Source organism: Equus przewalskii, chromosome 3 (assembly GCF_037783145.1).
Source record: "Equus przewalskii isolate Varuska chromosome 3, EquPr2, whole genome shotgun sequence".
Taxonomy (NCBI): Eukaryota; Metazoa; Chordata; class Mammalia; order Perissodactyla; family Equidae; genus Equus; species Equus przewalskii.
The window spans coordinates 51384730-51408224 of record NC_091833.1 but is presented as its reverse complement, the minus strand read 5'-3'; the positions used below and the strand labels follow the sequence as shown (position 1 = coordinate 51408224).

Genomic DNA, 23495 nt, shown 5'->3' with positions numbered 1-23495 from the left:
AGAGCTTTGGATAAGATAACTTCCTATATTTGTTCTAGCTCTAACATTCTATAAAAAGTGCTTTTAGAAGAAAATTAATTTCTATTCATGGACTGCTATTCCCTCAGCAGTCTTTACAAATCAATTCAGAAAGCAAGTAGCCAAGCTATTCTTGAAAATAAATGACTAGGCAAGTGAAATCAGATAGCAGAAGGGAGTACAATTATTTACTTAGACATGTATCTGAAGTTTAGATTTACTTCTTATTGATATACAACAATTCCATCAATAAATTTCAAACCTATCTATTATTCTGCAAATGTACATTTAACTTCCTATTCACATTTTAAAAGCATCACTAAAACATGGGTTTGGGTATTAGAACCACTTTCACTGAGAACTGCATTAACTTACTCCCTGCCTGCAGAGTTCCCAGTATTGCCATGACTGAATATTGAGGGAGTCTATGTTGTAATATTACTTCATCCTGGCTATTTACAAAATAAAAGAGGATGTGCAAACATTAACGAGAAAAGGCGAATATAAGCAAGAATGCAAAAAAGCTGACCTTTGAAAAGTTTTCTTAGTATTGTTTTTTCTTTCCAGCATAGTTTACTGCAAATGCACACACTGTGCATGCACACACACAAACACACAGACACGTACACACAGTGGTGTGCCAGTAAAAATTTAACAATTGGCTCTCCAGAGGAAAAAAAATGCCCTGATTTGTAGAGTTAGCCAACTTCTATGTCTTAAATCCTGCACGGTGGATTTCAAGCTACCAACATGAGGTCAATAAACTCGTATTTGGGAGAGAGGCAACAACTGGCTCTTAGGAGCTGGTAGAGTCAGTGCCAGCACATGGCTGTCCTATGCCTCTACGTAATACATACAAGTATATCATACATAAAAATGTCATACATTATATAGTACACGTACGATTTCTCAAAATTAAGCCATGCAACAAAAAGACCCCAAATTGCTAAAGCAATCCTGAGAAAGAAGAACAAAGCTGGAGGCATTACAATCCCTGACTTCAAAACATACTACAAAGCTACAGTAATCAAAACAGCATGGTACTGGTACAAAAACAGATGCACAGATCAATGGAACAGAATTGAAAGCCCAGAAATAAAACCACACATCTATGGACAGCTAATCTTTGACAAAGGAGCTGAGGGCATACAATGGAGGAAAGAAAGTCTCTTCAACAAATGGTGCTGGGAAAACTGGACAGCCACATGTAAAAGAATGAAAATCAACCATTCTTTTTCACCATTCACTAAAATAAACTCAAAATGGATCAAAGACCTAAAGATTAGGCCTGAAACAATAAGTCTTCTAGAAGAGAATATCGGCAGTACACTCTTTGACATCAGCTTCGAAAGAACCTTTTTGGACACCATAACCCCTCACATGAGGGAAACAATAGAAAGAATAAACAAATAGGACTTCATCAGACTAAAGAGCTTCTTTAAGGCAAGGGAAAACAGGATTGAAACAGCCCACTAATTGGGAAAAAATATTCACAAGTTATTTATCCGACAAAGGGTTAATCTCCATAATATACAAAGAACTCACACAACTCAACAAGAAAAAATCAAACAACCCAATTACAAAATGGGCAGGGGACATGAACAGACATTTCTCCAAAGAAGATATACGGATGGCCAATAGACACATGAAAAGATGCTCATCATCACTAATCATCAGGGAAATGCAAATCAAAACTACACTAAGATATCACCTTACGCCTGTTAGAATGGCAAAAATATCCAAAACCAAGAGTGGCAAATGTTGGAGAGGCTGTGGAGAAAAGGGAACCCTCATACACTGTTGGTGGGAATGCAAACTGGTGCAGCCACTATGGAAAACAGTATGGAGATTCCACAAAAAGTTAAGAATAGAAATACCTTATGACCCAGCCATCCCACTACTGGGTATCTATCCTAAGAACCTGAAATCAGCAATTCCAAAAGTTCCATGCACCCCTATGTTCATCGCAGCATTATTCACAATAGCCAAGTCATGGAACCAACCTAAGTGCCCAGCAACTGATGATTGGATAAAGAAGATGTGGTATATATATATATATATATATATAAATATATACACAATGGAATACTACTCAGCCATAAAAAAGGACAAAGTCATCCCATTCACAACAACATGGATAGACCTTGAGGGTATTATGTTGAGTGAAATAAGCCAGACGGAGAAAGACGAACTCTGTATGACTCCACTCATAGGTGGTAGTTAACATATGGACAAAGAGAACTGATCGGTGGTTGCCAGGGGAAAAGGGGGTGGGGGGAGGGCACTAGGGGTGAAGTGGTGTACCTACAACATGACTAATAATGATGTACAACTGTAATTTCACAAGGATGTTAACTTTCATAACCTTAATAAAAAAAAATTAAGCCATGAATATTTTCCTTTAAAATCATGTAGTGAAAGTTTGAACCCACAATCATTTTATGTATAAATTGGTTAACTCAGCCAACTAAAGTTTAGGGCATGTGTATAAGGTAGATCATTTATGTTTGTTATAGGTAGTTGGAATGGTTGAAAAGTGGTTTGGCCTTCTCACATGTAGGTAAAGCCTAAGTGGCATATTTCAGAATTAATCATTAATATGCTAAACTAAACAGGCCTGCAAAAAAAACTTGGGACTATACATTTCCAAAAATGAATAAATCATATAACTACTTGAAAGCAGCAAACCTTTCTCTGAAGCACGAGCAAATGCCAATAGCAACAATTCATATACGTGATGCTTGGCTCTTTTACCTTCATGGAGATTAATAAGGTGAATAGATGTTACTGGCGTAAGAACGTACTCAGTTGCATACTGTGTCGAAGCTATGATTCCGTCTTGAATTCTGTCTTTGGAATAGCACCAAGAAATACACTGAGGGAGAACTTGGACAGCAACTTTCAAATTAATAAATATTTATCAAGACACAATTATGTGCCAGGCACAGCACTCAGGCACTGCGTAGGACACAAAGACGAATATGCGTATTCTCCCTTCTTAACGAATTTACAATCAATAAGGGGTAATAAGACAATATTTAAAATACAGGGACTAGTAGGATCCATAGGAAGGAAAGATCCTGTTCTTTGGGAAGATCTGAAAAGTCTTTTGGGACAGATATGAAAAATACTTTGGACAAGGTGGCACTGACAAGAGAACACTTTAGAATGGGCAGCATTCCAAAGGTGGAGAGCCAGTCAAGTAAGACAGTGGTAATGTAGGACCCTAGAAATGGTATAGTGTGAAAGGTAGAAAAACCTGGGGTATGTTACAGAGGGCCGTGAAAGTCAGAAAGAGGTCACTAAGTTTAAACTGTAAGTGATTCAAAGCCACTGGAGAGCACTGATCAGTGGAATTCTTGATCAAACCTATAGTTTTGAAAGATCAATTCAGGTAGAGACTGAAGTCAGGAAGATTACTTTAGGAAAACTCCAATCACAGTGGTATTAATGGAAAGGGATGGTAACAATTAGATGTAAGACATCTAGCAAGCATCATTTTTATGATGTAGAAAGTGACTGTGAGTGACAATCTAAGTATGGAGTAAAAGATCAATCAGGGGTTTCAGGCTGGGAGGCCGAGAAAATAGAGCTGCCATTAACCAAAATGGGAAAATTGAGAGAAAAATTTACTGCTGGGTGGATGAATCTAAATAGAGCAGATGTATTTGATTTTGAACAAATTGAATCTGAATTGGCAACAATCTCATACATCCTGGCCCAATATTCTAATTTCTCTAAGACTAGGTTATATCCATCATTAAATAACTTAGTGGAATTCACTTATTTTCCAGCCCCTCCAGAAATAACAAACTCTATGTAAAGTAGGCTTTGGCTTTATTCACCTTAAATGTATTTCTTGCAAACTTAAAAAGATTTGCTTGGTCAAGACTGGTGTCTGCCTATTCATAGTGTGCAGAAATTGTATATATCAATAACCTTCAACACTATTCAAGAAAATTATCCAACACTTGTGTTAGGGCAAAAAAATGACTATACAACTTTTTAATATCATGCTTGAACATTTTCTAACAAGCCCACCGAAGGGTCATCTAACTGTTCTGTGGAACATAACTTCATTTGATTTAATGTGCACAGTTGATTAGGGTCCAGATACTTTACAACACTGTAAACTTGCAGAAAACTGATAGAGTAAAATAATGTTTTTTGCTGCCTAGTAGAAAAGATAACCACAAAGATAGGTTTGGTTGCCCTAAAGAGCATTTACAAGTTTTGATTTAATTTAATGATCTGATTTCAGTATGCTTTTTTCCACAGACTACATAAATCCTCATTTTTCATATCTTCATTGAACTACCTTTGTCATTCTGCCATTTCCTTCATTAATGGATTAAAAGAAACTTCTACATGTTCTCAGTTTCTTTTTGCATAAGAATTATGGTTTTAATGATTAAAGAATTATGCCTTGATTATATGCAAACTTTGTTCCTTTACCAAATATTTAAATCTTTCTTCATATGGCAGACTACCCATTCCAACACTTTAATGATTAATTAATCTCACTTGTACCATCCCCAGTCCCATTTTGCCTTCCCTGAGCCATACAGTTTGCATAAAATGAATCATGGGAATAAGAAGATTTTTGTAGAAGCATTGTGAAAGTATTGAAAAGAGAATTGTAGATTTTATGTCCTCACAGATTAGCTGTGCAGAGACTTGGTTAGGGCTGAGGAGAAAATGGAGGAGGAAACAAGAAGAAGATGGGATATGCTGGCATGATTCTGAGCTCTTTGAAAAAAGGAAAGGAAATTAATTAATGATAACTTGAACTAAAGATGAGTAGAAGAGACTCTGCTAAAATTTATCCGATGTCAGCCTGAGGTGCTAGGTCACCCTCCGCTGGATCCTGGTATTTCAGCTTCTTGATGATTACAAGAAAATATGTTCTGGCCATTATGGGAATTCTTAAGACAAGAAGTCTTTCTGTCTTAGCAGGTAGCATCTTGAGGCTGTTGGATTCAGTCCTCGGGTTCTTTAAGCAGCAGCAAATAGAACACGCAGGTGAGTTAGACCAGCTTCTGCAGACTTGCATCAATCTGGATGCTAGGACGAATTAACAGGGTGGACAAGGCAATCAATGATTCCCTTAACACTCTTCGAAGAGAGGAAAGACTTGGGATAGAAATGGACATTTCTTCAAGTCCAGGGGTGAGGAAAACATGTCATGACTGAATTGCGTCTGTTTGAGTATCATAGTGGTTGTGGATGCAAACTAGTTATTCAAAGAGTAGTATCACTATGAAGAATTGATGGATTCATTCCACATCTTTTTTCCTGAAACAATTTAAAGTACATGGGAAATAAATGTTTATCAAAGGTAGGATACCAAATCCATTTTCCTCTAAACTAATCATTTGCAGCTTACATTCTTAACAGCATGAGCTAAGTGTAGTTTAATGCTGAAGAGAAGCCATCACATTTTCTAAAACTCTTTATTTATTCTCTTTATATTCAGAACATAGGTCTCTGGAAAAATATATTAGCATTAATAAGTGTAAGTAAATTATCTCAAATAATCCTAAAGCACATTACTAGAATCAGCAAAATATGTACATGTACAAATGTGTGTCAGATCCTGTAGACTGAAAGATTTTCCATGCTGACTTTAATTGGAGCTCATCTTGGTTGATGCTTCAACAACCGTTACATCAACCTTGGGAAGAGTTCAAACACTGGAGTGAATAAGGGGAGATGTTTTGGCTGGAGGGATTCCTGACCTCCACATTGACTTGGTGGTCAAGAGCGTACTATGGCTCTGAATTTTGACGAGGAGTAGTTGCCCAGAACAAGTCCATGTTAACATTTGTTCAAGACTCATTATTATCTTAAAATAAGTTCTGAAAGATGTTTTGTGCTCGATCTTCATAATCAGAATAATCAGAATGAATGCCATGCTAAACATCAAACAGAATAAAACTAAAATCAATTGAGGGAAACTGTCATGAGATATCCATTCACGTGCCCTACCAGCAGCGTCATTGGCTGCAACCCCTCCTCAAGGTGAAGAAAAATACAAGAGTACTGGTTTATTGGTTATTCACTGAGAGTGAGTACCTGAAGGAGAAGGTTGTCCTTTTACAACACCATTTTTAGTCTTCTCTTCTGAATTCATTACTTCCTTGTAGATAAGTTCTGTAAGAAACAGTTATCAGTGTTATAGAAAACAAATTACTGTGTAATCCACAGAGAAAATCCATTAGCTAGTGGCCAATAATAACATTTTGATAGGGTCGAGTAAATTAAAAATCAGTTGGGATTCCTTTATTCCTCTATTTCTACATTTTCTTGCAATAGCAAAGAGCCTGGCAAAAGCAGGTGCTCAATAAAGCATTTGATCAAATGAACGTATGAAGAATACAGATTTTACTTGTTTTCTGAATTCTTGTGGGGGTTTCTGATTCATTCTAACTTTACCTTTAAAGGATTTTAATGGCTCAGTTTTGAACATCCATTTTTCTTTTATATTCACGCCCTAAGAGATGCACATATTATCACGACTTTATTACTTTCCATCAATATTCCAACTCTTACTTCATCTTTTTTCCAGACTCAAATCTTGGATTTGTAAAACAAAACTTGTCTAAAACCCAACGTTAAAAAATTATTACATTTATTCTGAAATTGGCACCCATTTTTGGCTTTTTCATTGCTAGAGTGAAACTTGTATATCTTCATTTCTTTTTCGTTTGCCCCTTTCAGCTAGAAATCATTCAGCGCTCCTCATTCTTGCTTTGTAATGGCTTACAATGTATATAATCATCCTCTAGAGGCATTTCTTTCTCCAGTTTCTCATAATTGAGTCCATGTCTGTTCTCCTCAAGCGATATTTACATGCTATCACTTTCCTACCCACGACCCGCTAAGAGCACCTTCTGGTCCTTATTTAGATCAAATCAAGACTTTTCCATCTATCATTCAGCATCTTTTTTTACTTGATCCCCTGTTTATAAGTGTTCATTTTCCCATATTCTCCAACACAGCCCCTCTCCACACGGCAGTGGAATCTCTTTATTAACTTTATAACACCTTTTGCTCATTCCTACATTTTGTTTTCCTCTTATGTCCCCATTCTGGTATTTTCCTGTTTCTCTGTTTTTTTCTCAATTTACAAATGATAATTCCTTCAAGGTAGCACAAACATTTCTTCCCTTCAGATCTTCCCTTTATGTTTCTCCTCATTTTGACCTAATCATTTGTTATGATCTGCATTTGGTTTTCTCATATTTATTCTACTCTGTCATTATTTATATTAGTTTAACAATTCTTTATAGTTTCTGCTTTCTTTCACCCTGAGTATCATCTTGATCATGCAGTATGTATTTGGAAAAGTTTTGCTGAAAAAAATGAATTAATGTATTCATTCTTTTCTTACTTTAAAGGAGAAACAAGCTACTTAGGTACAAGCATTTTCTATTCAAATTCTCAAGTCCTATAAATCCAGTGAATGAATTAATATATCGACTATCTTTTATTTTCTAATGTCTAAAACCTTCTCAAGCATACTTTTAATTTTATATGATAATTTTATGCACAAACATGGAATGTTTAATTCTGAAATTTTGAATTGAAGCTTGCCCTCCACAAGGACAAATACTTTGACAATCAGTACTATTTCAAAAAGTGTCAGAAATTAATTGCTTTCATTCTTGAGTAAGTGTAATATTGTTGCTGGTACGAAAAGATAGATGAAGTTTTAGGAGCTTTGAAAATGGCCCAAGAAGATAGCAATTAGGAAATCATCTGTTACTAAATTGTTTTAAAAGGAAACGCCTTGAAGATACTTTCTTTCTTTTTTTTTTTTTTTCTAAACAGCAACTCTTTTCTTTTTTTATTTTGCTGGGAAAGATTTGCCCTGAACTAACATCTGCTGCCAATCTTCCTTTTTGTTTTCCTCTCCAAAACCCCAGTACATAGTAGTATATTCTAGTTGTAAGTCCTTCTAGTTCTTCTATGTGAGCCACCACCACAGCATGGCTACCAACAGACAAGTGGTGTGGTTCTGTGACTGGGAGTTGAACCCAGGCCACTTAAGTGGAGTGTGCTGAACTTTACCCACTAGGCCATGAGGGCTGGCTCTGAAGATACTTTCTGAGTTTCAATAAAGTGAAAAGTATACTTTATTTAAGTGGTAAAATCACCTTTCCATTCTTCAATGGTGTGTTCTCTTTCATCCAACTGTTTGTCATATATCTGAGGTGGAGGCTGCAGAATAAAAACAAACAATAAATTTTGTGTAATAATCCTAAGCATAACTAAACTCTTATAAGGCACGAGAGTACCTTGCTATTTGTTGATTTTGGTGGTGATCAGAACCTCATATAAATGATGGAGTAATTACAGTTGTGCAGAGGTTAAAATTTCCTCACAAACTGATGGAGGACTCATTTATATGCCAATATTTCTTGCTGACCAAATAAGGCAGCAGAATCCAAATCCTGAGAGCTCACTTCCCAAAACCTTCTGACTCAGAACACAAGCCTAAGAAATTAGAGCCAGTCTTTAAAAAGCGAACAAGACACTTGATTACAAGGACCCAGAGTTGCTATTTCCCTCATTCACTTGCCCTATAACAGAATCCTGCTAACCTCTCCCAGACTGGTAAGATTTTGTGCCATTTTCAGAGCCTCCCTGAAAAGAGTCTTGAATAGCTTTCAAAGCCCATGATACCAGTTCCCAGTATAAAGGACTATTTAGATCTAACTGACCTTTTACTTTTTGTGAAGCATCATAAAACACCTTTATATATAGCTGCGTGCCCTATATTTAAATGATTTAAGATTCTTTTCACCTCAAGCAGAAGAAGCAGCCACTTGTCTGTCTTGAACCCCTGAGTGGCCCCTTGATTAGCCCTCTGGGGGAGAAATGATGAGACAGGGCCTTCAATCTGACTTATGGAATCAACATTCCTCTTGCTACGAAGAGTTCAGAGATGAAAAGCAGAGATTTTCACAAATCTAGGTGCCTTCCATGAAGGACGGTCTCAGATAGATTCCCTGACCTCTTCTTCCAGATATTTGGGCCTGGGGACATCTATCATGGTGACCTGGGGTAGCTCCAACTCAGACCAAGTGACATGGAAAGAAAAAATCTCTTGGAAAAATAAATCACCATGAGTGGAGAGAAAGTGCTGAGGAACTACGCCAGCTGGCAGTGGCTTGAAGAAGAGCTACAAAATGTCTGGGGCCACGAGACGGGGTGCTTAGAATTCATCCTGTGCAACATTCCAAAAGCAATAGTTTTCATAAGAAACTAAAAGAGTTACTCAATAAATTGACTCAGGTCTATTGGGACACGCATCCCTTGAAAATGGCTGTCATAGGGGGCCGGCCCAGTGGCGCAGCGGTTAAGTTCGCACATTCTGCTTCTCAGCGGCCCGGGGTTCGCTGGTTCGGATCCTGGGTGTGGACATGGCACCGCTTGGCAAAAGCCATGCTGTGGTAGGCATCCCACATATAAAGTAGAGGAAGATGGGCACGGATGTTAGCTCAGGGCCAGTCTTCCTCAACAAAAAGAGGAGGATTGGCAGTAGTTGGCTCAGGGCTAATCTTCCTCAAAAAAAAAAAGAAAGAAAGAAAGAAAGAAAGAAAATGACTGTCATAGAAAGGCTTTGGAGAAAATTTTCAGGACAGCTTCTGGTTTCTGTGAGAGGTTATTTGGCCTAAAAGCAGTACCCGAGTGTCACAGTGGCCCTCTTTACTGCATTCAGAATCTCTGGAGGCCAGAATTGTGACAGACTTGAATGCTCATCTCAGCTCTGGCACAGTGGAGCAGCCTCATATACTAGAGAAGTGGCTGCACGTGAAAATAGAAGACTGCCCAGTTGTGGTGGGGCAATTTAGCATGATACTGAGTTATTGAGAAATAACTACTGATGAGACCAGACACTCTTGTAACACCTGTGACTGCCACCAGAGCAGAAGGATTTGAACGAGCTACTGTGATTCAGACGTGGCTGGCTGACTAGCCTGGACACAGAGAACTAAGCCCCACCCCAGGACAGTAATGAGAACACAGAAACACTGACCGACCATATAAGGGAGGGGACTAGGATGATAAGGCACTGCCCTCAAGGACTGACTGAGGCAGGACCTTCCACTCCAAACTATGAAAGACTTCCAAATTATAGGAAGATTGCGATGTAATGAGTGAATGAGCACAATGAGGTTACTTTTGAAAATTTGTGAAACCATCATCTAAGTAAGCTAATGCAAAGCCAACTCTGGTTATGTAAAGATGCTTTGCCAAGTGACAGGTTTTCTGTTTTGCCTCTTCCTGAGCATGTGTAATGCCGTGGCAACGTCGCTGTCTAAGTGGGCCTTGTCCAGGCCCCCTGCCGGACACAGTGTACACTGGCTCTCAGAGGCCCCCTGAGCTTTGCATTGCTGGCACCTCTTTCTTCTTCTAACAATAGACTCAGGTCAGGGTCCTGTGTGGCTGGCTTCTCCGTGCAGTGGATTTTTCCATTCAAGTTGCAGAATTGAACACGGCTCAAGAGTACGGTTCCTGCCAAAGTTCATAAATGCCATTTTCTCTTTGCAGCAAAACTATTTTGAGAGAAGTTTTTCTTTGGAGCTTCAGCATACAGCTGTGGCTGATGTATAAAGCGCCAAGTACATAGACCCTAACCACAAACAAACTACAGAGAAAGGAAGCAAAGAACTGAGACCAAGCTTTTTCCTTCCAATAAACCAAGAGGGCTGCTTTAAACTCACTTGCAATACAGTTATGGTTGAAAGGGCTACATGTTCAGGGTTTTGTTTTGTTTTTTTTTAAGAGAGGATGCAATCACCTGAGGTGAGGGGTACATTCACATCAAGATGTCTTCTTCATAACAACATAAAAGAGTAATTGACCAATAATCCAGAGAGAGAATGTCATATTCAAACACACACATATCTGTGCTCGGACAGCAACTGAGCATGCGATGGTCCATAACACGCCCTGCCTCCATCTGCTAAGGAGAAGCTAGTGTCGGTTGCTCTGTTGTCCCCTCCCCCTACCTTATTAAACAAGAAGGATTCTCTCTCGCCAGGTAACAATCTAAAGAAAAAAGAAATGAGGACTGGGGATAAAGACAAGTGCCCAGAGACGTTTGTTGAAGGACTATTTTAGGAGAGTTCAGTAGACTAGAACAATTTGAGATGTGAGGAAATGAAGGAAAATATATGGAGAGTTAGTAGGGCTTGTGACTTGAATGCTTTTGAACCTTCTTCAAGAGACTAAAGATTCCCTATTACTTTTGAAAATTTGGACTCTACTTCCTTGATTGAAATTCTTGCAGAAACTGAATCATGGATTCATTTGGATTGCATAAATAATAACTTAATGTGGATCAGATGTGCTATATATTGATGGTGTTTTATAGACATGTACAAATTGTCTCAATCAAATGAGATAAACACATGGACAAATACATAGTAACTGTGAGTTAGTAAATATTAGAATTAATTTATTCACATCTTAAATTCATTCATTCAATAAATAACTTGAGCACCTAATATGTGCCAGGATATATTAAAAATTGAGATTTCAGGGGCCAGCCCTGTGGTGTAGTGGTTAAGGTCACTGCACTCCACTTTGGCAGCCCGGGTTTCTGGATCCAAGACACAGATCCACATCATTTGTCAGCCATGCTGTGGCAGTGACCCACATATAAAGAGGAGGAAGACTGGCACAGATGTTAGTTCAGGGCTAATCTTCCTCAGCAAAAAAAAAGAAAGAAAGAAAGAAAAGAAAAATTGAGATTTTAAAACAAAATAATGTGACTGCTGACTTTAAGGAGCTTGAAATTTAGTGGGGCAAGATAGATGTAAAACAGATAATTAACATGCAACACGATAAGCGAAAAAGATATGTACATGGTATATGAAAACAGAGTGAAGAAATCCTGACAAAACCTGGCTTTTGCTTCTCGCAGTAGATGACATCTGTACTAGTTCAGTGAACAAAAGATGTGTGGGAGGTTGTCAAGGTGAAAGGAGAAGGAGAAAAAGGCCAAAGGCACAGAATCTGGGAAACAGAATAGTGGTGGTGGTCGTGGTGGTGGTGTGTGTGTTTCTCTGTTTGGGTGCACACACATGCAAAAGAACTGGAAGCAGTTCTGTGATAATAAAATATAACATATGTGGTCAAAAGTGACAAGAGATAAGATAAGAGCCATGCCTAGAGAAGCAGAAGGGTCAGGCAAAGGCTGATCTGAGACATCATGCCAGCATTTCCTTCCATTTTCTCCATATTTAGGAATGTAAAACTCAGCTATAAAATATGGCTCTTGCCAGAGAGTACATAGAAGAGTACAATTCTACATGGTAAAATTGGGATCGAGGAATATCAATTCTGTTGCCGTTCTCTTGAGTTCTTGCTGCTGGGCATGATTTCTTGCTGAAGAGATTTCTCTCACCAGTATCTAATCAAATCCCTAATTGATTCTCCCAAGGGACAAGTTGCTCTCTCTTATGACTTCATTTTATCTCATATATTTAAGTAATACTTCTTCACTGAGTAAAATGTGTGAATTTATTCTTTCTTTAATCTTCAAGATAATTGTTTTTTTCAATAGCATATAGAATGTTAGTGATGGAAGAGAGTTTAGAGTTTATCTAGTGCCACGCTTGTTCAGTTTACAAATATGAATACAGAAACTCAAGAAGCATATGTGATTTTGTCCATGGTCATAGAGTTAATTAGTGGCAGAGTTAGAGACAAAATGTATGATCTCTTATGGGAAAAAGATGGAATGAAGGAATTCTTATGGGTTGAAGAAATGTTAAACTGAATAATTCAACACTTAGAAAAGATTTTCATTAATGACAAATTTGAGCCTGCCACTCTGATTTCTGTTCCAGTTCTCTGTCAGTCTACACATGTAGCTAGATCTGGCAATTATCACTCAAGTCTCCCAAAGCATTCTCGAATGCTTTTTGTCAAAATATCTTGGACAACATCAGGACCTCCATCACATGAATCTCAAAAGAGATGAGAACCAGATTTGAGAACTCTAACTTGTATAAAGTTGTTCCTTTTATCCATCTTTGAGCCCTAAATTAACATTTTTTCCGTATCAGTCATGTTCTGAACCATATGACAATCATCAAGTTGTTGGTGTTTGTTTTCTGCTTCTTTTGTCCTAATTAAGGTCACAATACGGTTTTGTTCCACTTTTTCCACTCTGTGGTCCGCTGTCTTGTTGAAAATGCCAAAGAAATCTTTAAATAGCATTGTCTTTCAGTATGTGCATTCTCTATTAATTCAGCAGCTGGATCAAAGAAAACTATATTATGTCTTATTGAAAAGTGCTTTGTTTTTCTTATTAACCTTGGCAGTTTGACGATTGCCAAACGGTGCATGATTTATCATAAGGCTTCAATCAAGAGGGGTGAATTTTAGCACAAAATTAGATCAGAAAACCCATTTAAGGAAGTGTGCAAAACTTGATTTTAAATTTCCTTGAATCTATACATGTAGAACAAGTTTTCCAACGTATTTAAAAATTTTGGTGAACAGAACTTCTTAAAATTTTAACCTACTGATTGGAAAATAAACATTTAGACAGGATAATTTTTATATAGAACTAAATGATATGTACATCTTTCTTTTTTTGCTTAACGGCACCATTTAGTATGTTCTACTTTTTTCTGAAATTTATATTCCCTGTGGCTCCAAGAACAGTTCATTATCCCCAGTGGGACTCAATATTTGCTTAACATCTTCCCAACAATCTGCCAAATTAACAAAAAGGTAAAGCAATATGCACAATTATCAAAATAATTGACTAAGTATAGTTATTATTTAGAGCTACGTAGTTTCTCTATATTGTGACCTTACTATCCAGTAAACAATGACCTGGTTTCCAATTATCAAAAATTCCATTGCGTTCTAAAAGTAGACAAATGGCAAATTGTAGTGAGCTATCAGTTGATTTTTAAAAATTGCTTGGGCAAGTCTTAGGAACTACATCTGTGCTCTCGAATAGAAATTCAACAATCTAATACTACAGATGAAGTAAATGCCCTTTAAAAGTCTGATGAGTTGAAAGTATTCAACGATGGGGGCTAAGAGGTTAATAAAATCTGTCTCTGGAAACTAATCTGATAATTCTCCTTCCCTCAGTTGTCTTACATTGAGTACTGAAGCAGGGCCGGGGGAGGGGATTCACGAGCAAGGGACCGTTTGAAGAAGTTGTCTCAGAGGCGTCCTGTGAGGGAGGGAAGGAGGACGGACAGGGAAGCATGAAAGGCACAGCGGCGTTAACAGGAACTGTTTTGGTGCAGCAGTCAGACTGGACCATGTTACAGACTAAGTGCGAGGTTAGAAATGAAGACTTATGAGACTGAATAACTCCTTTGAGAAGTATTTTGGGGGGGGGAGGGTGAAGAATAACAAGCTTTACACTTTGGACCCAAAGGGGGCTGAGGGAGGAGTATAGAATGACTCCTCGGGAGTTGGTCCAACCATCCTGCTGGAAAGTAGTGCCACGGATTGAAAGGAGCAATGAGGGAGAGCAGGACGGGGAGGTTTTGTGTGGGTAGGGATATGCCCAGTTCAATATCTGACATGCTAATTTGGAGATGCCAATTTACATGCCAGTGACTGTTGGATTTATGGATCTGGAACTCAGGACAACCATCTGGGACCATGTATAGATTTGAGAGTCATTTACGGTCATTAAAATGAAGGGTGTGGTGAAACGTAAGATTCCCAGGGAGAAAATAAATCGGAGCTACAGGAGAGCCCTCACGGGATCCACGGTTCTAAGGGAGAGACAGCAGTGGAGACGGGGGACGGGAGTGGCGTCACCACAGCAATCAAGGGGGACGCGTGGCAGGAAGGAGGGTCAGCCTATTCAAATGGCGAAGACACATGAGATGCCAATTTTCTTTGGACTCGGCACCAGAGGCCTCTGGTGATCCAAGAGAAAGCAGTTTCAAGGTTTGCTAAGTGAGCTAGAGTAATTGTGAGTCAACGAAGGCTAATATTTTACAGAAACTTGGCTAAAAGTTGGAAGGTACTCCCATTGCTAATGGCACCTTCTATTGCTAAAGAGGTGGTAAAAAGATACTGGCTTTGATTCTTTGTTCTTCAAAATGAAGGTGGCCAGGGTATGATTGTGTGATCACTAGTGGAAAGTGAGAGAGAGGGCCCACACAGGGAAAGAAGAGGCTCACACGCAGAAAAGAAAGAACGTACACAGAAGAGTACTGTATTGTGGGTTTTCCCAGGCTTTGTGCAACCGGCTCTATTACAGCTTTATCGCATTCCTCTTCAACATCTTCATCATCCTACAAATTTCATACAGACTAGATTTTCATATATTATCTCATTTAGTCCTTATAACAACCCTCCTCTCCTGAAGCACAGAGAGATTAAATAACCTATCAGCAAGGGGTGGAGGCAGTGTTTAAACCCAAACCTATCTGAATACAAAAATCCATGTTCCTAACATTTTCCCACCCAACTTTATCTTATAACATAGTTCCAGCTAATTTAACCTGTTGAGATAAATATATTTAAAAGTTTTCTTAGTCAAACAAAGCAACAGAGAACAACAGGGGGAAAAGTTCAGTGTTATCCCTAGCTGGAGGAACCCTCGAATGCTATTAATTAGTATGATAGATACAAATTTCCATGTCCACTCAATAGAGAGGCCAGGATGTGCACTATATTGTGATGCTGCCACCTTGTGGCTGGCAAAAAGCAAACCTTAAGTAAAAGGTGCTTGAGTGAGAGTTCATCATGTTCATCAAATTGCTCTCACCCAGGGGTTCTCAGCTGTGGTTGCACAGTAAAATCATCTGGAGTTTAAAAATGCTGACACCTGAATCCCACCTCCAGCGATTCTGATGTAATTGGTCTCGAGTGAGATCTGAGCATCAAGATATTTGAAAGTTCGCCAGGTGATTCTAATGTTCAACCAAGATGAGGCCTCTGCTCTAACGCAGCAATCAAAGCAAGTTTTGTCACTTGCCTAAGTATGCTTCATTTGGAGAGATGCAAGAGAAAATATTCTAGGGCAAGTAAGTGATTTTCTTTCAGTCTTAAATGATATCTGTTTCTTAGTAGAATAAAATGATTTGTGGACAGAAATCATCATGTACTATGACTTTAAAGAACAGAAACAGGGAGATTTGTGAATTGTAATCAAAGTGGACATGAGATTTTTATCTCCTAATCAAATTCAGTCTTTGGCCAAAGTGAGCAAGGAGAATCTTTGAGCTTCTTGAAGAAGCAGAGATTTCCTGACGGGAACAATGGAAAGAGCATTGGACTCAGAGCACCCTTGACTCTGACACCAGTAAGACAAGTGACATCGGGCAAGTCATTTAGCTTGCAATGAGGCTTAATTATTCTGGAAAGAGTTGCATATACTGCTTTATTCTAGAGGAAACTAATTCCAAATGTATAACAATTATCATACCAGGTAATTTGACAAACCTCTCTCGAGAACTTGGAATGTGCGCAGCATTGTATTATAATGTGTTATATACAGAAAGCACTAATGTTGTTTACAGACATCTTAGCACTAAGTGACCAGAGGAACGTTTGAAAGCTAGTAAGGCAAATTTTAATTATAATGTGAACGGAGTATAATTAAAAAACTTAATTAAATAATGCCCATGTGACTTGACAAGAAAGTTAAATTCAGTTTTCTCTATTTTTCATTCTGTTCTGTAGCTCTCTGGTCACAAATTTATTAGCTTTATAGCATCAAAAAGTTTAATCATGTCTTGAAAATTGAAATTCTCTTTACTGTACCTTGGAAATTAAATTTTTCATAGTCCTTTAATCAAAAAGGCTGAGTAATTGTACCATCAAATATCCAGTGTCCAAGTCATAAATCTTTCTCTTTTCGTTCATTCAACATGTATTTATTAACCAACTACTATATGCTATCAGTCATCCTTGAATTCTACCATCCTAAACCCCAAATCTAATCATTTATAATTCATGTTTATTGTTAGCTTCTAAACATCTCCACCCATGTCTACTCTCAGGCCACCATCATTTCTAACCGCTGTTACTACAGATGTATCCCCCTGCCTGCCATCTTCCTTTTCTCTACTCCAGTCCCACTTCACAGACAGACTGACCTTTTAGAAGTTCAAATCTGATAATACTGTTCCTCTCCTTGCTGGTTTTGAATAGCTTCCTTCATCCTGGGGATAGAGCACATGCTCCATCACAATTCCTTCCTTGCCTGGTCCCTGCTTACCAGCCCAAATCATTGCTCACCGTTCTCCGCTGAGTCAGCCCCAGAGACTTGAAGTTCTCCCAACACTCTCTTGACCCTGGGGTTTTAGCACAACCCCTTCTTCTCCCCGTCTTTCTTCACCTGGATAATTCCTGCTTTATCCATCACGTTTCTATTTAGATATTAGTTCCTCCAAAGGGCCTTCTCTAACCCACATTACTGAATTGAGTTTTTTCGGTGTGCTTCAATAAACCTAAAATTTGGCCTACTTTGTTACTCAACAGTTACTTGTTTTACTTCTCACTAGTCTGTGGGGACAAAGTCTTGAGGACAAAGATAGTATCTCTGTTTACGAGAGCCTAACACTGTGCATAATACATAATAGACACTCAGCGAGGCTTCTTTCCGAAGATAACATTTGAGCACAGATTTGAATGAAGTCATGGAGGGAGCCACGTGGCTGTCTGGAGGAAGAACATTCCAGGTGGAAGATGCAATGCAAAGATGCAGATCAGGGAGCTTGATTGGCATGGTTAGGAAACAGCAAGGAGGCCAGTGGAAAAGAGGAAGCACAGAAAATGAAATCAGGAAAGTAGGCAGGGGCCAGATCAAGCAGAGCTATGTTTTCCAAACTGCAGTCATGAAACAAATTGGTGAGTCATTGCAGGCATCTTTTAATGTAACGGAGAAGAGTAGACTGAGACAGAAAATAGAATATTAAGGTTTTCCTTCAGTGTGCATGTGTGTGTGTGCATGTGTGTGTGCGTGCACACGTGCACATGCAGGCATGCTGGGTCACCAGGTAAAACAGATTTCTTACTATGGGTTATGATAACAAAATGTGGAACACTGAAGCAGAACCTTTAAGCCATGGTGAGTACTTTGAGTTTTATTATAAATAGGATGAGAAGCCCTTGGAGTATTAGCTGAGGAATTATGTAACCTGTTCCACATTTTACAAGGAAAACTAGGTACTCTGGAGAATAGACCACAGGGAATAAGAGTGGAGCAGGGAGACAAGTCAGAGACTATTACATGGTCCAGTGTAGAGATGATGGAGCAATGGAGGGGGAGTGGTCGAATCAGGATATATTTAGAAGGTAAAGTCAGTAAGATTGGTTGAGGATAATCATCATTTTCTAGAGTTTTTCTGAGGCTTAAATAAGATTGGATATGAGAAAGGGTTTTATAAACACTAGTGAAGTGCTCAGCGCAGTATAGCTGAATTCAATTCAAATGACATCTACTGATCACACAATATGCATCAGCCACTATGCTCACTGTTCTCTGCGCTCAGTAGGTAAAGCTGAATTTCTGCTCCCTGGGACTTTAGAGCAGTGGAGTTGGGGGAGAGAGACGCAGAAATGGAACATTTCAGCATAATGTGTGACATGATAGCAGGCTGTGGGAGGATCTAAGAAAAGTGTCAACTTAAAATTAGCAACAACTTTTATTGCAAGACTTTCCACGGACAAAAGACCACACGAGCCTCAATGATACTTCATATGACAAAAATGAGCTATGAAGGAGACGGAAAAAGTTCTGGGTGAAAAATCAACACATCGAATACACTCGTTGCTGAGTTAGAGTAATAAGGTCACATGTCATTTGCAGCTCTGCCCTACAGTCACAAAACAGAAGCAAAGTGAGCGGGGCGGGGAGGGCGGGAAGGGTCTTCAGCACTCCTGTATCAGTAACGACGCAATAACAATGCATCCTAGAGACACCAACCACAGAAAATGGTCCTCCTCTACTTAGCGTAGATGAGTAGCCCAAGGATATAGATCCACAGTGAATACGGAAACACAGTGTTAGAAACACAGAATTAGAAACTCATTAAGGAAAACTGATTGGTCTACACTTTCTGCCTTTATAGGAATAATATTGTATTTTAACTTAAAATTCAATATTTTTTCAATTTCAAAATACTTTTATTAATTTAAAAATACACAATTTTTTATTACAAATCTTTATTTTTTTTCTCTCCTAGCACTGATCTCTCTGAAAAATCTTATAACAGGATATGAAAGTTCTGAATTAATGAAATTTTTCAATCAGGTATAAAGAGTTCTACTATTCTAGTAATTACTGCCCCTTCTACCTACATGGACTCAATATATTTGGCACATTATAAAAGAAAAGATTTATGCACCACTTTTATACACAGGATGTTTATCAGGAAAAAGTGGCAAATATTACTATTATAAGTTCACTTCTATTCTAAATTCATTTCTATTTCTAAATTATAATAATAATTATACATAAATTATTAAAAGATCTCCTTTGAGAACAAAATAGACCTTTTAAAAGATATTGTGAAATAATAAAACGAGCACTGGCTGAAGACCTTTTCTTTTTAGCTGTAGGACTGCATAAAACTCATTTTAAAATTCTGTAAAACGGGAATAAGGGTACCCAGAGGTAGCAGTAGGGGTTCTTTTGGTTGGGGTAACGAAAATAGGAACATGGGTGGGAAGGTCATAAAAAACAGTGAACACCAAAGTGATTAAAACATTTAATTAACTCAGTTAATTATTCTGAGGACCTACAGTGTGCTAGGAACATGTAGTTATACAGATGATGCAAATGAATGAGATAAAACACTTGTCCCCACATTACTTCTAGAGCAATAATTTCTAAGGTTCTGTGTGGTGGGGACAGGGTGCTCTGGTCGGGGGGCAGTGGTGATTGGGTGGGGAACAGAATCATCTCAAGGTGAGGAATTATTTCCAATGAATACTTTGCCCACAAGAATCTTACACATCCCACACATCTCATCGAGAATCATTGCCTTAATGAGTGCTGATGAGTTGATGACCATCACGAGTTGACGACTATGTTTCTCAGGTACGCGTGGAAGACAAAAGGTTGAGAATCACAGGGTTCCTCTTTGCAAACACAATCATAGAGAACTATATACTAATAAAGGTATTACCATCACCTCTATTTTTTCCATTTAATTAATATGTTTCATATAGTAAATTTTTAAGAAATAGAGCATGCCTTTTTCTTCATAGTGAAATATTCTAAGAATTAATTTAAAAAGAAAATAATTTTAAGGGAGCTTTTTGTTAATAAGATAGAAATAAATGACATTTTCATTTCCTTTATGTCATACAGGTTAAAACTGTTAGGTTTAAACTATTTCAATTACATCTGTGAGCTCAAAAGTCTCTCTTTAGTAACGTCATGTGTTTTCAAAGTTTATTGAGGACTTTCACGTATAATATCTCTTAAAACACTGTTAGATAGGACATTTCATAGGTGAAGATTACTTGTGGCAATTACACCACCAAAAACATATCTGAAGCTGTCATTCTGCTTTCATCCCCACTGTCATTGAAGTTAATTTTATCAGAATCTCTTATCTCAACTACTTCACTGGCTTCCTAACTGGTCTTTCTCCTCATATTCATCATCCGGACAGTCAGAAAGAATGGTCAATCTAAAACACATATCTCTGAGTATTCCTGCAGGCGCCCCCCCCCCGCCGCTGCCTTCAGCATGGGTACACCCTGGAAAGGACTTAGAGGTGCTTTCTGACCTGGTCTCTGAGTACATTTCTCACCACTCTCTTCCCTGGGCACTGAATTACCTCGCGGTTCCTCAGGTGACCCCAGGAAGGTCTCTCCTCTCCTGGCCTTTGGGCAGGCCGCTACTTTTGTCTGGAAGATCCCACTCTTCCATCTCCCTTTGATTTGGCTAACTCTTGCCCATCCTTTTGGTCCCATTTAAGACTGTTCTTCCTCCTGAAAGCCTCTTCCGTCTGCTAAAAGATGGGTCAGACATTGTTCCTTTGGCTTCTGTAGCACCTGTGTTTCCCTTTTCATAGAATTTACCAGAGTGGTTATAATTTCTCGTTTAATTGTCTAACAATCTTACTATACTATAAGCTACTAAATAACAGGAACCAGGTCTTTTTATTATTATAATTAATGAATCCTCAATGGCCATGCGTAATTGAAGCTCAATAAAAATTTAAGGAGTGAACAAAGTAGACCTGTCCAAGGTAGGATGGGGTCTTGAGTCCAGGTCTTCTAGTTGCGGACCCTGAGTGGCTTCCACTGTGCTCTACTATTTCCATGCATCATGACTTTGATCTCCATGCTCTGTAGCTCTTTGATTTCTCCCATTGCGCAGGACCCCTTGGTCTGAGGAAACTAGATTATATGCCACAATATTATAAATTAACTCATGGCAAGCCAAGGTTTTTGCTTAGATTGTTGCTAAGCCTTCCATTTGTGGGGCAACTACTCCTCACTCAAGAACTTCTCTGTGAGTGTATGGATAAGAATTCTGGCTAGGAATGAACTTTTCTTTGGATTTACCTGGAGTCACAAGGCAATGGAGCAGGAAACATGAGTAAGCCTGCTTCAGAAAAGGAAGTGGTGACAGATTGCTGTACTTGGAAAACAGCATTCTGGTGCATATGTCATGAAACAAAGTCATCAAAAGTGCTTTCTGCAGAACTTAGTCCAAAATAACAAACATCTTAGATAAGATATTTTCAGAAAAAGTGTCTGAGGCATGGCTATTTTCTCTCTCACTTCTTTCAGAGGAGCATGAAAGGAGTTCAGTTTTCAAAAAGCACATAAAGATGGAAATCAGATTCTCCCTGGAATTAGAAACTGTGAGGAATTTCTTTTGGTTATCAATTAAAAGTATTTTTCATAAACAATAAATTCCATTCTTTTACAACATATTGTGGGCCAATATTCCACAAATGACCCTATGAGTCTCATATTAAACAGGCAGCAAGTTATGGAAGTGGTTTCTATCATTCTTACGACTGTCTTGCCATTAGAAAGGGACATAATAATTTTATTATAGCACATACTCTGTGAAAGACCATAAACCTTTAATAGACTTATAAAAAGGGAGTGTAACCTTTTCAATATTCTGTCTCATCGTTGGGTGAATCCATTCTAGCTTTTCCTCACATATAATGGATGCCCTAGGGCCTAAGAAATGGTTCTACACTTGGGAAGAAAATGTTCAGATCCAGCCTTTTCCCTGAATCTGAAGGTTACCATGATTTAGCACTCAAGAATGCTTCCTGCCTACCCTTTTTCTGATTCGGCAGGTTCTCAAACTTTCAGTGCAGTTTTAGTACAGTTCTGATGACATGCTGAGTTTATCTCTAGAGTTTTCATTTGGGGCTAAAAAAAGCCAAAATAAATCCTACAGATTTAATAACTGTCTGTTTTCACATGACCACACATATTCATTTTCAGCATCATTAAGGATTATATTTTCTAATTATTTTTCCCTTCTCTCCTAGAATGTGAAATTTCTCAATTTACCTCCTAACCTTGATAGCATAACCAACTCTAAGCACGATTTCTGAAACAAGATGGTTGATTAATTCAACACTATGTTCCCCCTGCATAGTGAAGAAATTAAATTAGGCTTTTTTATGTGTTTTTGCTGTTCACTTGTTTGTTTCACTTTAACGTTGCAATACACAACATAACCACCTTCTCAGAAAATGGACAAAGAAACAAACAAAAATCTTCGGAGACAAATGTGGCAGAGAAAAATGGATAGCGCAAAGGAAGTATGTCCGTAATTAGGAGAAACAAAGTGGAGGGAAGATATGATGGAAGTTGGACCTGTCATTCTCCTGCACTCTGATGTCAATTGCCGAACAATGCCAATGGAGATCTATGAACCAAGCTGCCAACCAAACCCTTGAAAGCTTCATAGCACAAGAAATGAGCTGGCTACTTGAAAATTAGACTTTGGCTGTTAATCTCCATTTCTTGAAGAAATGCCATTTTTAACTTGCCAAAACCACAGGAAACTTTTTCTTACTTTCAATAAATTTTAAAAATCATAATAATGAAAATTGAAAGCATAATGCTTTATATTTTCTGTCACTTTCCCTTATATCCCTTTCCCAAAAAAAGTAGGACCTTTACAGATGAAAGAGCCTTTTCATACAAATAAAAAATTACCTCAAGGAAATAAGCTGAGATTTTAATGGTAAATTATCCCTATTTTTGTAGCCCCCTCAACCAAAACTTTGTCCGCCATACTGGTGCTTTTAAAAATACTAAGAATTAAATTGGGAGGTAAAAGCTCCGAAAATCTCAAACAGCCCATGAGCTATATCCCTAGGAAGATGTACATTTATAATTATAGGCATATAATCATGGAATGATTTTCACAAGCTTTCAGAAGCCTATCCAGGGAATCTCCAGGGGTAAATGAATCCCAGGATAAGCAAGCTCAGTGCCAGGCTGTGACCTCTGAAGGGCAGGGAAAC

At 38.3% G+C, this 23495-nt stretch overlaps 1 protein-coding gene across 47 annotated transcripts in view; it reads right to left on the bottom strand.

Annotated features, from left to right (window-relative positions):
* Window positions 1-23495, bottom strand: part of MAPK10 (mitogen-activated protein kinase 10) — a 301335-nt gene that overhangs the window by 10951 nt on the left and 266889 nt on the right. For all 47 annotated transcript variants that reach the window (XM_070614462.1, XM_070614436.1, XM_070614473.1 and 44 more), the window contains 2 exons: window positions 8178-8241; window positions 6094-6171 (listed from right to left, as the gene is read on the bottom strand). In XM_070614462.1, the coding sequence (XP_070470563.1) occupies window positions 6094-6171; window positions 8178-8241 (142 nt within the window). The remainder of the gene's footprint in view (window positions 1-6093; window positions 6172-8177; window positions 8242-23495) is intronic.